Below are 12,414 nucleotides of genomic sequence, written 5' to 3'. Positions count from 1 at the left end.
TTTTGTCGCCATTTGGCAGCTTAGCAGTCTACAATTAGACGCCGCCACAATGACTCTGCGAAATGTAGCAATATTGTGCTCAACAATGACATAACTTTTACATAAGTAGATGGTCACACAAATATTGCTCATTTCGTTGCCTATGACCAATTGCAAATATGTGATAACCGATTACTCTTCATATACCGCAATTGGCAAGAGTTCATTAGGGAAGCACATATCGGCATATATCTCGATATTGGGGAAACACACACAAGCCTCGGAGGTTAATGGCAAAATTATGCGTACGCCATAATGTCTCTAGGGCAGCCAAATGGATAGAAATCATAAACTTAAAATCGAAAATTAAGCTACGCAACGCAGACGCAGAGTGTGAGAGCGAGAGAAGTAGGGTGGAGAAAGGTTTTGTTAATGGAAGCACAATTCAAAACTATGGTATGTGAGTACTTGCCAGCAGATTTTTGAATTTCTGTACTAGATATAATTACTGACAGTTATACTAGTGAATTGAAAGCTAGTCTTGGTCTAGTTCCAAAAAATATAAATAATTCAAAAGTTTATGTTAAGCAAAAAACTAAAATGATATATATAAGACATACTGAAATCTAAAAATAACTCATTATCACTCTTCTTCTGCCGAGTGGATTGAGTTCTTCATTAACTAAACTCCATTTAATTCATCATCAGTATCAGTTCTCAGAGCAATAGCATTATAGCAAGGTGAAGAAAGCACTAAAAACTTGCTATAAAACATAATACAAGCCTTTAACAGTCGCTTTCAGATGACTATATAACTTTTCAGAATACTTCCAGCCCATGGATGGTATTATAAACCAACACGTTGTTTACTAAAATATCAGATAACCTAAAATAAGTGATTTTCTCTAGCTGAGGTTGTAAGCTCTAGACATATTCTCTTCAGTTTAAAGCCACTACAACGTGCTTACTGAATTTCAACAATAAGAAAAGAGGTATGGAGACTCTAGCTTTTTAATTAAGCGTGCTCTGAGGATACCGAAGTACTGATGTTCTCCAATCTCTCAAAAATTTCCCCAAAATAGTCGCTGTAGATCGAAGCTTTTAGAGGATTGACGAACTCAATTCTTCGAAGTCAATCCCCGCTGCCAAGAAATATGTAGCACCTTATAATATATATTTCATAATCATCTGCAGCTTTGCAGCTGAGTTTTCTGAACGCCTAACAATCTCAAAAATGCAGACACTTCACGCAATTCTGAAGCCGAAGCCGTAGTTGCTGATCTCATACAACCGCTTTCAATCTCTAAGTAATATTTTTTGCAGTTTTAGGGCAGTGTAGGTCGAGATATTGAAACGGTTTGAATACAACTTCAAATGCTACCGATAAATTTGTCTGATCTAGATCCAGATTTTAATCAGTTCCAGTTAAGCAATCATAGCAGACATAATTATATACATGTAACGCAATTAATATTTGCTGTTCAAAATCGAACAAACTAGTTTTGGTCCGAAATTGACAAGTCGCTCATCGGTTCCAACTGGTTTTTTCTACCTCATATTGCCATTACATAGACAACACATACATGTTTGGAAATATTACTGTTCTACTGCCTACCAGCAATCAACGCATCCATGCATTAGATAATTCAGCCATGATTTTTGCCATCTGCATTGGAAATGCAATAAATTTTAGTTATTATCCTTGAGAGCATTACACGCTGCATTGCCTATACTGATGCTATGGCGTAACTGCATTTGTAGGCCTACAAAAACACGTTACCACAGTCTATACTTACTGGCTGTTCGTAAAATTGCAAATCCTTTTAGGGCGCATTTCAAACAGCTTGCCACAATTCACAATGCTGAGTTATTAGCTGAGCATAGTTAGGAAATATGCGTAGTTTATGGTTTAATCAATAATTTCCGGTCATCTATAGTTGAGCTTCTGGCACTCGTAGGCTGCATGTGCATACTGCAATCCATTTACAAAAATACAATATTACAAATTTATGTGAATCTATCGTATTGTAAATGAGTTCCACACTAAATTTATACAGTTACATTTGCTTAGTTAATAATTCATTGCGCACAGACTGTCTGGCATTTTGGATGGCATGGTCAGTGTTGACCGGTGCTAACGTTCAATAAACCAATTACTAACACCATCATTATAGGTTATGTATGCAATAAACACCTGTGCTACCAAAGTGCGGTTGTGGGTTGTTCGTTTTACAACCACTCTACCGGCAAGCCACAAACAACTAATATCCGTTATATTTGTAAATTTTATTGTCTGTGTTGATTAGGTTGGCTCATGAGTTGAACTTGAATTGCTGCTGTTTTCCAGTCTGCTGAGTGGATACTATTTCGTATATAGTATAATCGACAGAATTACTATGCTCTCACAGACTTTTGGTGCAAATGACAATTGAGGATATTTTCTCCGACGAAGATAGAAAAGAGATATTGCTGTAGTCCACTAGTGCTAGCTGTGAGAGCTGAAATGCTTGGAAAACTTTTTTTTTGATGTTCAAGGCATTTTATCGGAAAATAACAGCTGTTGTCTTATTTTACCGGTACTTGTCTCATCTGTGGTGATCCTCAAAGATCGACTCTGCAAACTGCAGTAGAACCAGAGCAGGCAATTTCTTAAATTTAGGACGATTTTTGGTAGTTTATGAAAAAAAGTGTTTAACTGATTGTTTTGGATATTGAATTAAACAAACTAAATTTTAAATGAAAAATCATTAAACATTTCCGTCGATATTAATTTTCGCTTTTTTATACAACATATGTTCTCTTACATAGAACCAGAACAGTCTATTACTCGACGAACTCAAGAACTCAGTCGTGCACTGTGTCGAGTAGTTTTTCGAAGTTTCCGAATCATAATTATTTTGAAAGACTCTAACTTTACGAGAAAGACAATGTCGTCTTTCAAATTCGATAGCACAAAACAAATTTAAGTCGAAAATACACTTCGACGTCGAAGTGTTTAATTTTAGTGAGCGTTAGAACGAGTATATATACCGTATGCTCTTAAAACTGAACGTATACATGACTTCTGATCGTAGTTATTTTCACTATGGGTTGTGGGTTCAGATCCCAAAATATAGAAATATTTTATGTTATAGAAATAATAGTTTCTAGAGAGCTTTGGCCACCCGACAAGCCTATTCTAATCGTTAGATATCGGATCACATCAGAACACATAAAAGAAATAAAAAAAGAAGCTTGCGAAAAGCACTAAGAAGCTTTAGAAGACAGTACCATAAGTTACTAGAGCCTGAATTTGGCTTAAGTCCATAAAGCATTTGACGCATCCTCAAGTATCTGTTCTGTCGAACCTTTGTAACAAGCTGGTGGCTAGGAGGCTGCATGTTGCGACTGAATTATAATAATTTAAGCGCGCTCTCAGCGGATATAATTTATGTAGTGTTTGGCTGGCCTCAAGAAAAGCCATATTGCATAGTTTAAAGCCTGACACGTTTAAGGTTTTTAAAAACAGAAATTAATGTTCCACTTTAAGTAGAGCAATATATGGGCCCATATTTGTAATGTGAAAGATGCCACACTTTATGAGCGGAAAACGCTTTAAAGCTTAGTAGCCGTGCTTGAGAGCTTTAAAGCTTCTTACTATGCAATTTTATTTTGTAATATTTTCTTATACAGAAACTAAATTTTTCACTTTATTATAATTATGTACTCAACCACAAACTAGCAGTTGACATACCACGCGCAAACACACTCACCAAGGCCAACCGGTTCACCATAAACACAAACTCCAATTAAATTACAACCGCTTACTTTATGATAATAATAACGCTGATGGTGATGATAATGCAAAACACCTGCAAAACCCTGTTTATCCTGTGGTCAATTATTTCCACAGTGTCAACACGCATGACATACACACACACACACACAGACGCGTGCTATAGAAGTTGCAATGACAAAAAGCGGCCACAGCGAGAACAACGCGAAAGAGCAACAACGAAAATAGCCTGAGGTTGCGTCAGCAACAACAACAAGATGGTTGCAACTTGGGTGGCAAATATTTGCCGTTAATAATGCTGCGCCTGGCAATATACGTGGCATGTTGCATTTATTCACAAAGCGCGCTCGCTTTGTCGTCTGTTCAACGGCTCCATACATTTGTTGCTTTTGCAATGCAAAGTAAACTAAGTTAAACAGCAACGCAAATTGTTGTTGATGCAGTCTGTGAGTATTTTTATAGTACGAAAGCGCTACGAAAGTGACTTCTGTGGCAGCTAGAGTTGTGTGTTTGAATTTTTGGAGTTCAGAACCATTTGTCGCAGTTGTCTGTGTGGCTTAACGCCGTCGCGGTTTGGTAACAAGTTGCAAGCAGGTGGTCTTATAGAGATTTTATAATAATAAAACATTCAAAAGTCAAGCTTAGGCATAAGTATATAAAAAGGGCACGCGTAGTATGATAGAACGAAGGAGAGCGCGATTTTTGAGAATTTGAAAAATTTTTAAGACTACAGCATCAAATGTTTTAGAATTTTCAGGATATACTCATAGATATGCATTTTATGAATACACAGCATAATTTTTGAACTCGATACAATCTTTCGTACAACATTCTAGCTTAAGATTCCCATATATATCTCCAAGCTTTTCTTCTTCTTACTTTCCAAAACTATTTGTTTTCGACTCATGAAAATAAAAAAGTAATAGTACTGGATTCATAACCGAGCAAACAAATATTATAGAGATTTAAGAAAGACACAAAAAAATTTTCGAAATAAAATATTTAAGCTTTTCATCAATATAGGAATATATTTTTCAAGCGACGTTACCTTCCTCATATATTAATCGAACATTGCTGTTGAAATTTGAAAGTTCAGCAACTGTAGTAAAAGTCATGTATCAATTTTTTCGAACACAGCGATCCGCATTGTATCTATCGCATCTCCAGTAAATATTTATGGAGATATTCTTACTGTAGTTTAAATAACTTATAAGTCACGGGCAAACTTTATTTTTCAAATATTTACTTACGCAAATTAACCAGCTATGCTTCTTCTATCAAAATTATTCTCCCTGATGAAGAAGCATTTTGGCTCTAGGTCAAATAATATTGATTAATTTTTGATTAAAGGAAGCATAGTGATATAATGACAAAAATTTTTAAGAAATTGACAAGAGTTTATCCACTATACATTTAAGGCACATAGATTGCATAATCTTAGTAGATTAAGAACCGATATTTTCACCGAATAAATGCTGATTTCTTCCAAAGAATGAGTTATATAAAATGCTTAGTATTTTAGTATGCATGCTTTACATAAGCACTTGTCTTCATATTCCACAATATTTTATGCCAACGAACATTTAATTTCAACCACTTAGCATACATTAAGGCGCAAAACATTCATAAGTAAGTTAAAGCTTATATTTGTTTATTTTGTGTGGGTGCACACATATGAATCTCCTTATGTTAAGTATATATATATGTATGTATTAGAGTGTGCGTTAGTTGGCTAGCAGCACTGCGAAGTCAGCTGCCGTGATGCGTGTTATTATTTTTCCGCGTCGTAGCATAAAACTTCGACTTGCCACACGACAACACATAAACAGAGAGAAAAGAGTGAAAGTTTAGCATGTGTGTAATTTGTTTAGGGAATCCGGCGCAGGAATAATAACTGACTTCACAAACACTTACACTGCTTGCCATATTTCTAACACAAGCACAGCACACAGTGTTGTATTTACGCGTACAAATTCTAAGTATATGCAAATTAGTTAAGTCTCGCAGGAATTACTTAAGCTTTCAGAGATGGAAACGCTTGAACCAACATGCAAACACACTCAAATATTTTTTTATCTATATATATGTTTGTGTGTAAAACTGTTTGTGAAAAGTCACGCAAAAATATTTTGCCAGCAAAACAATGACAGAAAGGTTTGAGCGAAGTTGTACGAAATTAAAATGTCATCAAGTGCCGAGTGAGCGAGCGGTGAGAGTGTTGTGGTTTCAAATTTTTTTTCTTTATTTTCGCTATTTTCACAGGTTTATTTACTTTCAGCGATGTGGCATAGCTATGGTAGGTATGAAAAATGTCTACCAATTTAAAATTTGCAAAAAATAAATATTTATATTATTCTTTGTCTATGTATGTGCGTGCTTAAATGTTTTCTCTCAGTAAACATTAATCATTATACACATTTATGCGGCAAGCTTACACATATTATTTGCCAAAATCACAAGGGTACTGTCACTGATGGAGTTCCTTACATATATTTATACATATGTTAATGTGCAACTGTTTGTATAGAAGCCTACATTCGGCGTTTTGTGTATATGAAACACACATATACACTGAGATTCAAATAAATATAGCTCATTACAAGTAAATATGTATTTCTCAAGGGATATTCAAATTAGTTGGCTATTATTTAGAAAATTATTTTGTGTTTTGAGAATTGGCATTTGAAGAAATGAAAAGTGAAAACGTAAGAATATATTTCAGCATATATGTATATGTCACTAAATAATTTTATTTTTGATTTAAAGGAGCTGAACAGAAATGTCTCATTACACTTTGAAAAACTTTATGGAAATTGTGCCTACAAAATTGGTTATATGCAAAATATTTCTTATAGCACTGTTAAAAATTAAAAAAAAAAAATATAAAATAAAACTTTAAAAATTTTTAAATTAAAAAAAATTAGAGTTGCCACCTATTTTTAATTTTATTTTTTTTTTTTATAAAGAGAAATTCAAAACTTTTAAAGGCAGCTTTTATGCACAATTATGTGTTTTTTTTAGTTATGTAGTTGCTATATATATATTTACAAAAATTATTATAATAGAAGAATATAAAACAATAAGTTATTATCATTCGGTTCAATAATATAGCATAAAAAATATTGGAAGTTGCCATACAAGTTTAATTTTAACTATTCTATTTTAAAATTTTTTGTAATAAGGACATGCATGACTTTGGGAGGCAACATTCTTTCTCAAAAACTATTTTTTAAGTAATAGAGTTGCCATAATGAAGAAAATGTTAATAAAGATTTTTAATAATATTGTAAATAAATGAAATAATATCATAACCATGTACTTGAATGATATAATAAAAAAACAAATATTTAGAGTTGCCACAAAGTTTTTATTTTAACAATACTTTTTTTATTGAATGCAATTTTTTAACTCTAAAATATTTTTATAAGCAATAGTGTTGCCATAATATAAAATCTTTTATAATAATCTGACAAAATATTTTTATAAGCAATAGTGTTGCCAAATATTTATAAAAAATTTTATATACGCTTGCATAAAATAACGCGAAGTAATAAAATTTTTGTTTAATAGAACGCTGTCATGTTAAGTAAAATATGATGGTTTATGTAATGAGTCTAAATTATATTCGACATTATTTATATTTATTCATTAATAAATATATATGGTATATGCAACATATGTGCATACCTATCTACATATATGTCACCTTCCCCTCACTCAGCTATCTATCCATCAACTACCCAAAATATGTACAATACCCTTAATATGTCTATTTTTCCCACATTCCATACATTCATAACATTGGGCGGCATGGCGTATACGTAACATGAATTTAAATCTTTATTTGACCGCGTTAAATACAATTCACTCTGCAATAAGTGGTTAATTAACAAGCAATAAAGTGAGCTGTTTTGTTTCTATTATTATACTTGTTCACAATAACAAAAACGGAAATTACAACCACAACAAGAACAACAGAAAATTACAACAACATTAACAAAAAAGCACAACAAGCACAACAACAACTCTGTCCAGCATGCACTTTAACTGCATAGTGTTATTAGCAATAATTATATTGTACAGCAAGCAGCTGTGCCACATGTGTTGCAGCGCAGAACAATGCAATAACAAGAAAACAATTACGCGCAATAACAACAACACTAAAGACAACAATAGCAAGAGCAACATCAAAGCAATTGACTGCAATGGCCGCAGCTGTTAACAGGACACTGCAGCGGAAAGCAGTTACATGCTCGTTAGTGTGTGTGGTACGGCAGTTATCACCATTACCATCAATTACGGTTCGTTAAGTCGAATAGCCATTGCCAGCGCAAAATACATGCAGCAGCAGCAACTGTTACTAACTGTATACATATATATTTTATTATATATAATATGTATGTATTAAAGTATTGTATATATTGTGTTGCTGTTATGTTATTAACTAAATGCGCATGTAAACAGTCACCAAGCAATTCAAACGCGGTGGCAGGTGTTGCAAATGCAATATAGTTGTTGTTGTTTGGAGTAAAGAAAGATGCAGCAAATAGAGAAAAAATTACTTCGAGGTGTGCTGAAAAATTGCAATATTGGAGAGTATTAATATAACGGCTTTTCGATGGGAAAAGTTAAATTTTTTATGAGTTAGTAAAAAACAATAGAAAACGTTAACATCAGCGCCACCTTAACTATAATACCCTTGACAGGTGCATTTCTTACAGGATAAAAGGTATAAGGTAGATATTTATCTTCATTTTGATCTGTCAATTTGTATGGCAGCTGTATGCTTTAATAATCCGATCTCATCGATTTGTTCAATATTGACCTTGATTTTGACAATAATACGTGCCAAATTTCGTAAAGATAATTTGTCAAATAAAAAAGTTTTACATTCAATAACTTGGGTTTGATATATTGTACATGGCAGCTATATGCTGTAGTAGTCCGATCTGAACATTTTATTCGAAGATTATACCGTTGATTTGGAAAATAATCCATGCCAAATTTCATGACAATATCTTTTCAAATAAAAAAGTTCTCCATACAATCACTTCTTTCTGATCGGTCCGCTTGTATAGCAGCTATATGTTATAGTCAGTCCTCCGCTGTCAATGATTCCGACAAATGAGCAGCTTCTCATGGGGATCAGGACATGTGCTGTTACATATCGGCATCTCAAAAACTAAGGAACTAGTTCGCAATTCGGAAATTAGTTTTCATTTACCGCCATCGCAGCCGTTTTCATATTTATTCCAACGTTTATTCTTGTTAAAGCGTTTTTAGAGTTCGAGAACTCACTTTCAAATTGTCATGGACTATATAAAATATATATAAATAAATACCTTATATTCAGCAGACTAAAAAAAATGCAATACTTATTTAGAGTAGAAAAACTGATGCTCTCATATTTTATAAGTTAGCAACGCCAGCAACGCCTTCCATCAATTAAAATATCATTTATATGGATCTTATCTGAAACACTGCGATATTTCATCTTCGACACGAACCAGGCATCACAAACAGTATGAAATCGGAACAACGATAATATAGTTAACCGGCAGATGGCGCTCTTAAATAAAGCTGATGTTGAAATTCTCTGTGATATGTTAGCGCCATCTAGCGGCGTTTTTAAAACACGTATTGGTTTACTATTTTTATTAAAAATATATACAAGTTTGTAAGTAAAGGCATAATAACTGAAATAGAACACAAACTAAAAAAATAAATCTACAACAAAAAGCAAGCGCGCTTCTGCGCTATTTTTCTTGCTTGTCAGCCTCATCCGTCTTTTGCTTCTTCTCAGCCGTTGCATTGACAGCTGCCTTACTGCCAGCACCGCTGCTGCTGCTGCTTTTTGCGCTGGGCGTGGCACTGCGATGATCACTCGACTTCGACTGCAGCATTTGCGTTGATATCTGTATAGTCGGTGGCGCTGCTAAATTCAAACCCGATGCAATCAGAGCAGGCAACAGCTCAGCTGTGGCACTTGTGGCAGTATAAACATTTTGCATAATACGTTGACGTTGTCGTTCCTGACGTTGGCGCTCACGTTCTTCACGCAACAAATCGAAATCGTCTTTCTCCCTCTCATCCGCGCCTTCATCTGCATATGTGAGCGATTTAGCAGTGCTCGATTGAGAACGCAACGGTTCAGGTGGCAAAAGCATGCTTTTCGAATCGACTTCAGCGCCAACATCGGTCAACCACGAGAGATGCGCAGCGCCAGAGTATTTATTTGTGGCCAAATGCCTTTCATAATCCGATGTGGAATGTGGTATGTGTTCTTCTAATGAGACGGAGCTTGTAGAGAGCCGCATACGACTGATGTTGGTTTGTGTATCCTCCTTACTAATTAGACGTTTCAAAACCGCATTGATGCGTGAGACACTGCTATGCATGCTGGAGTTGGTGGCCATGTTGTCGCGACGCTTCCAAACGAAATGTGCGGCGCCATCCGACTGCAAAGTGGAAAGTGGTATGAATTAGAGATGTGTCGCATTTATAATGTACTCTCTCAGCTAAAATCGTATGAAAACTCAGAAATTTCCCAGAAATTTTATTGAGTATCTCGCGCACTTCGAGAGAAACTTCTTAGCTCTCACTCCCTTCTCTTTGATATAAGGAAAGTCTCTAACCCGCCTTTCATTCCCTTCCAACAACTACTTTCATTTATTTTCATGGCAACACTAGGAATAACCTAAGTCTGAGCATCTTTAAATACACTTTAACCTAGCCTAACCTCAAATACTAACGAATAATTGCTGGACTTATGAAATTTTTTGTGGTCAAACCCCTTTCTTTACTCAGAAACCCAAATTACTTGCATTACCTTTCCGACGTCACTGAAATCTGTGGTGACTTTATGATAATCCTCCGGATATGGCAAACCGCCAGGCAACACTTCATCCCAGTACTGATCTTTCACCAATTCGGGATGCTCGTGATGCATTTCGTCGACAATGAAATAGGAGACTTGCAAATTGCGATCAATCATCCAATTCACCTATCAAAAATGTGAAAAATTTGTACGCAAACTGCAAATTTACAGATCAGCTCACCTCAAAGTCATCATCATCCTCGCCAAACGGATTCATCAACGACTCCGCCACCTTTAGCCAACCCATGTAGAAGAAAAATTGCAGCGTTGTAAAGATAGGAAAGTAATAGTCCACCCAATCGTAATGCCCATCAGGGTCCGCCTCCCTAGGCATCCACTGTTGGCCAATAAGTGCCGCTAAAAAGTACGAGTATACCGCCAGCGTTACCACTTGTGTGTACACTAAAGGTATTGGCACCGAATCGAAATGTAATATAACGGCACATTTATTACGAAACACATCCAACTGATCGAAAATAGTTTTCAGCGCAACATCGTCACGTATGCGACCCTCTTTACGTGCACGTGATACAATACTAGCAGCCCAGACGAGCGGTACCCAATGTTTGCGATGCTTCGGTGATTTTTCATCCATAGCTATTAGCACATCCTTTTCATTCTCCGTCAACAGACCGGCATCTACCAGGGAATCCATTGTGGGAAAACGTTTCTTCACACTCGGCGCTACCATTGTAAATATCATGGTTAGACAAAGACAGACATAACGCATGACGGTGCGACGCATTATGCGACCACGCTCATCCTGCCCCACAAAGAGCGTGCTCACGTAGACAGCAAGTGGATCAGGCCATGGCACAGTGATATATTGAGTCCACCAGCGTTGCATGACTACGGCAATATAGAAGCCGAGTACAAACGAAAGCGGTATGAGTGTGCTCGAGCTGTGGCAATAATGGACGAGCAGTTCAAAGAGGCTGTGAATACGTAAATTTTTATACGAAGTTGAAAAGTGAGGTTAGCATGAGCTTTGAAGAGTAGAAAGTAATATACGCTTGCAATATATTTCAAACTATGAAGTTTTGGTAAATTTATGAGATAATAGTATGAGTTAAACTTGCTAAGCTTAAGCTGAAGACATAGTGAATCGAGGAGTTAAGTAAATTTTAGCTAAAAACTTTTGTATTCCTTTTTTTATTTTCCGCTGCAGTATCGCTTTTAGCTACACTATATCCTCAGCTTAGCAATAGTACAACTCGTTAATATCAATCTCTCATTATTTTCCTTAAATTTTCATTGCTGATATTTTTTTTTTTACATAATACTTCTCACCGCTGTTGTTCCGGTCCCATCAGAAAACGATAAGTAATACCCAAAGCGTAATATAGCACCAGAAAGACCGCTAAGTCCATCCAAATAATTTTGTAAATGCTGCCACGCCAACGTGCCAAAAGCTTGAGGAAGCAATTAAAGTTGCTGGTAGCCACTTGCGCCTGATATGATACCGTCATTTTATTATAAGAGATATAACCCAATATTTTTTTTTTAAATAAAATTGTTGGTATATTTTTATTAATTTATTTTTTGAATATTTTGCTTGTGAATTTTTTTCAGAATAAATATTTTTCTGTTTTTTCATTTAGACAAGTTGAAAGAAAACAGAATGAACTTCTTGAAATGGAAACTTTATGAAATGAGATACTTAAAAGTATATAAATTTTTAAAGAATATCGATTTTTTTTTTAATTTAAGAAATTCAGAATCTGATCGATTTAGACATATTTAGATCGAACTTATTGTGGGTGAATTTTCTAGCCCTTTACCC

At 35.2% G+C, this 12,414-nt stretch overlaps 1 protein-coding gene across 1 annotated transcript; it reads right to left on the bottom strand.

The window, feature by feature from the left end:
- Positions 1-9,399: 9,399 nt before the first annotated feature.
- On the bottom strand, positions 9,400-12,209 carry Best3 (Bestrophin 3). Its single transcript, XM_036358070.2, has 4 exons — positions 11,922-12,209; positions 10,813-11,566; positions 10,584-10,757; positions 9,400-10,212 (listed from the first exon to the last, which is right to left on the bottom strand). The coding sequence occupies exons 1-4, from the start codon at positions 12,098-12,100 to the stop codon at positions 9,511-9,513; spliced, it is 1,809 nt and encodes a 602-aa protein (XP_036213963.2). The 5' UTR covers positions 12,101-12,209; the 3' UTR covers positions 9,400-9,510.
- Between the last annotated feature and the right edge of the window lie 205 nt (positions 12,210-12,414).

This window comes from Bactrocera oleae, chromosome 6 (assembly GCF_042242935.1).
Source record: "Bactrocera oleae isolate idBacOlea1 chromosome 6, idBacOlea1, whole genome shotgun sequence".
In the NCBI taxonomy this organism is placed as follows: Eukaryota; Metazoa; Arthropoda; class Insecta; order Diptera; family Tephritidae; genus Bactrocera; species Bactrocera oleae.
This window is presented reverse-complemented; position numbering and strand designations above follow the sequence as displayed.

What these genes read in the sequence shown, in the direction of transcription:
- Best3 (XM_036358070.2), bottom strand. Translation starts at nt 12,100, where the DNA reads ATGACGGTATCATATCAGGCGCAAGTGGCTACCAGCAACTTTAATTGC. An exon ending in AGGATGATGATGACTTTGAG is followed by an intron (nt 10,758 to 10,812) that starts GTGAGCTGATCT and finishes CATTTTTGATAG; the next exon opens with GTGAATTGGATGATTGATCG. An exon ending in ATTTCAGTGACGTCGGAAAG is followed by an intron (nt 10,213 to 10,583) that starts GTAATGCAAGTA and finishes TCCACTTTGCAG; the next exon opens with TCGGATGGCGCCGCACATTT.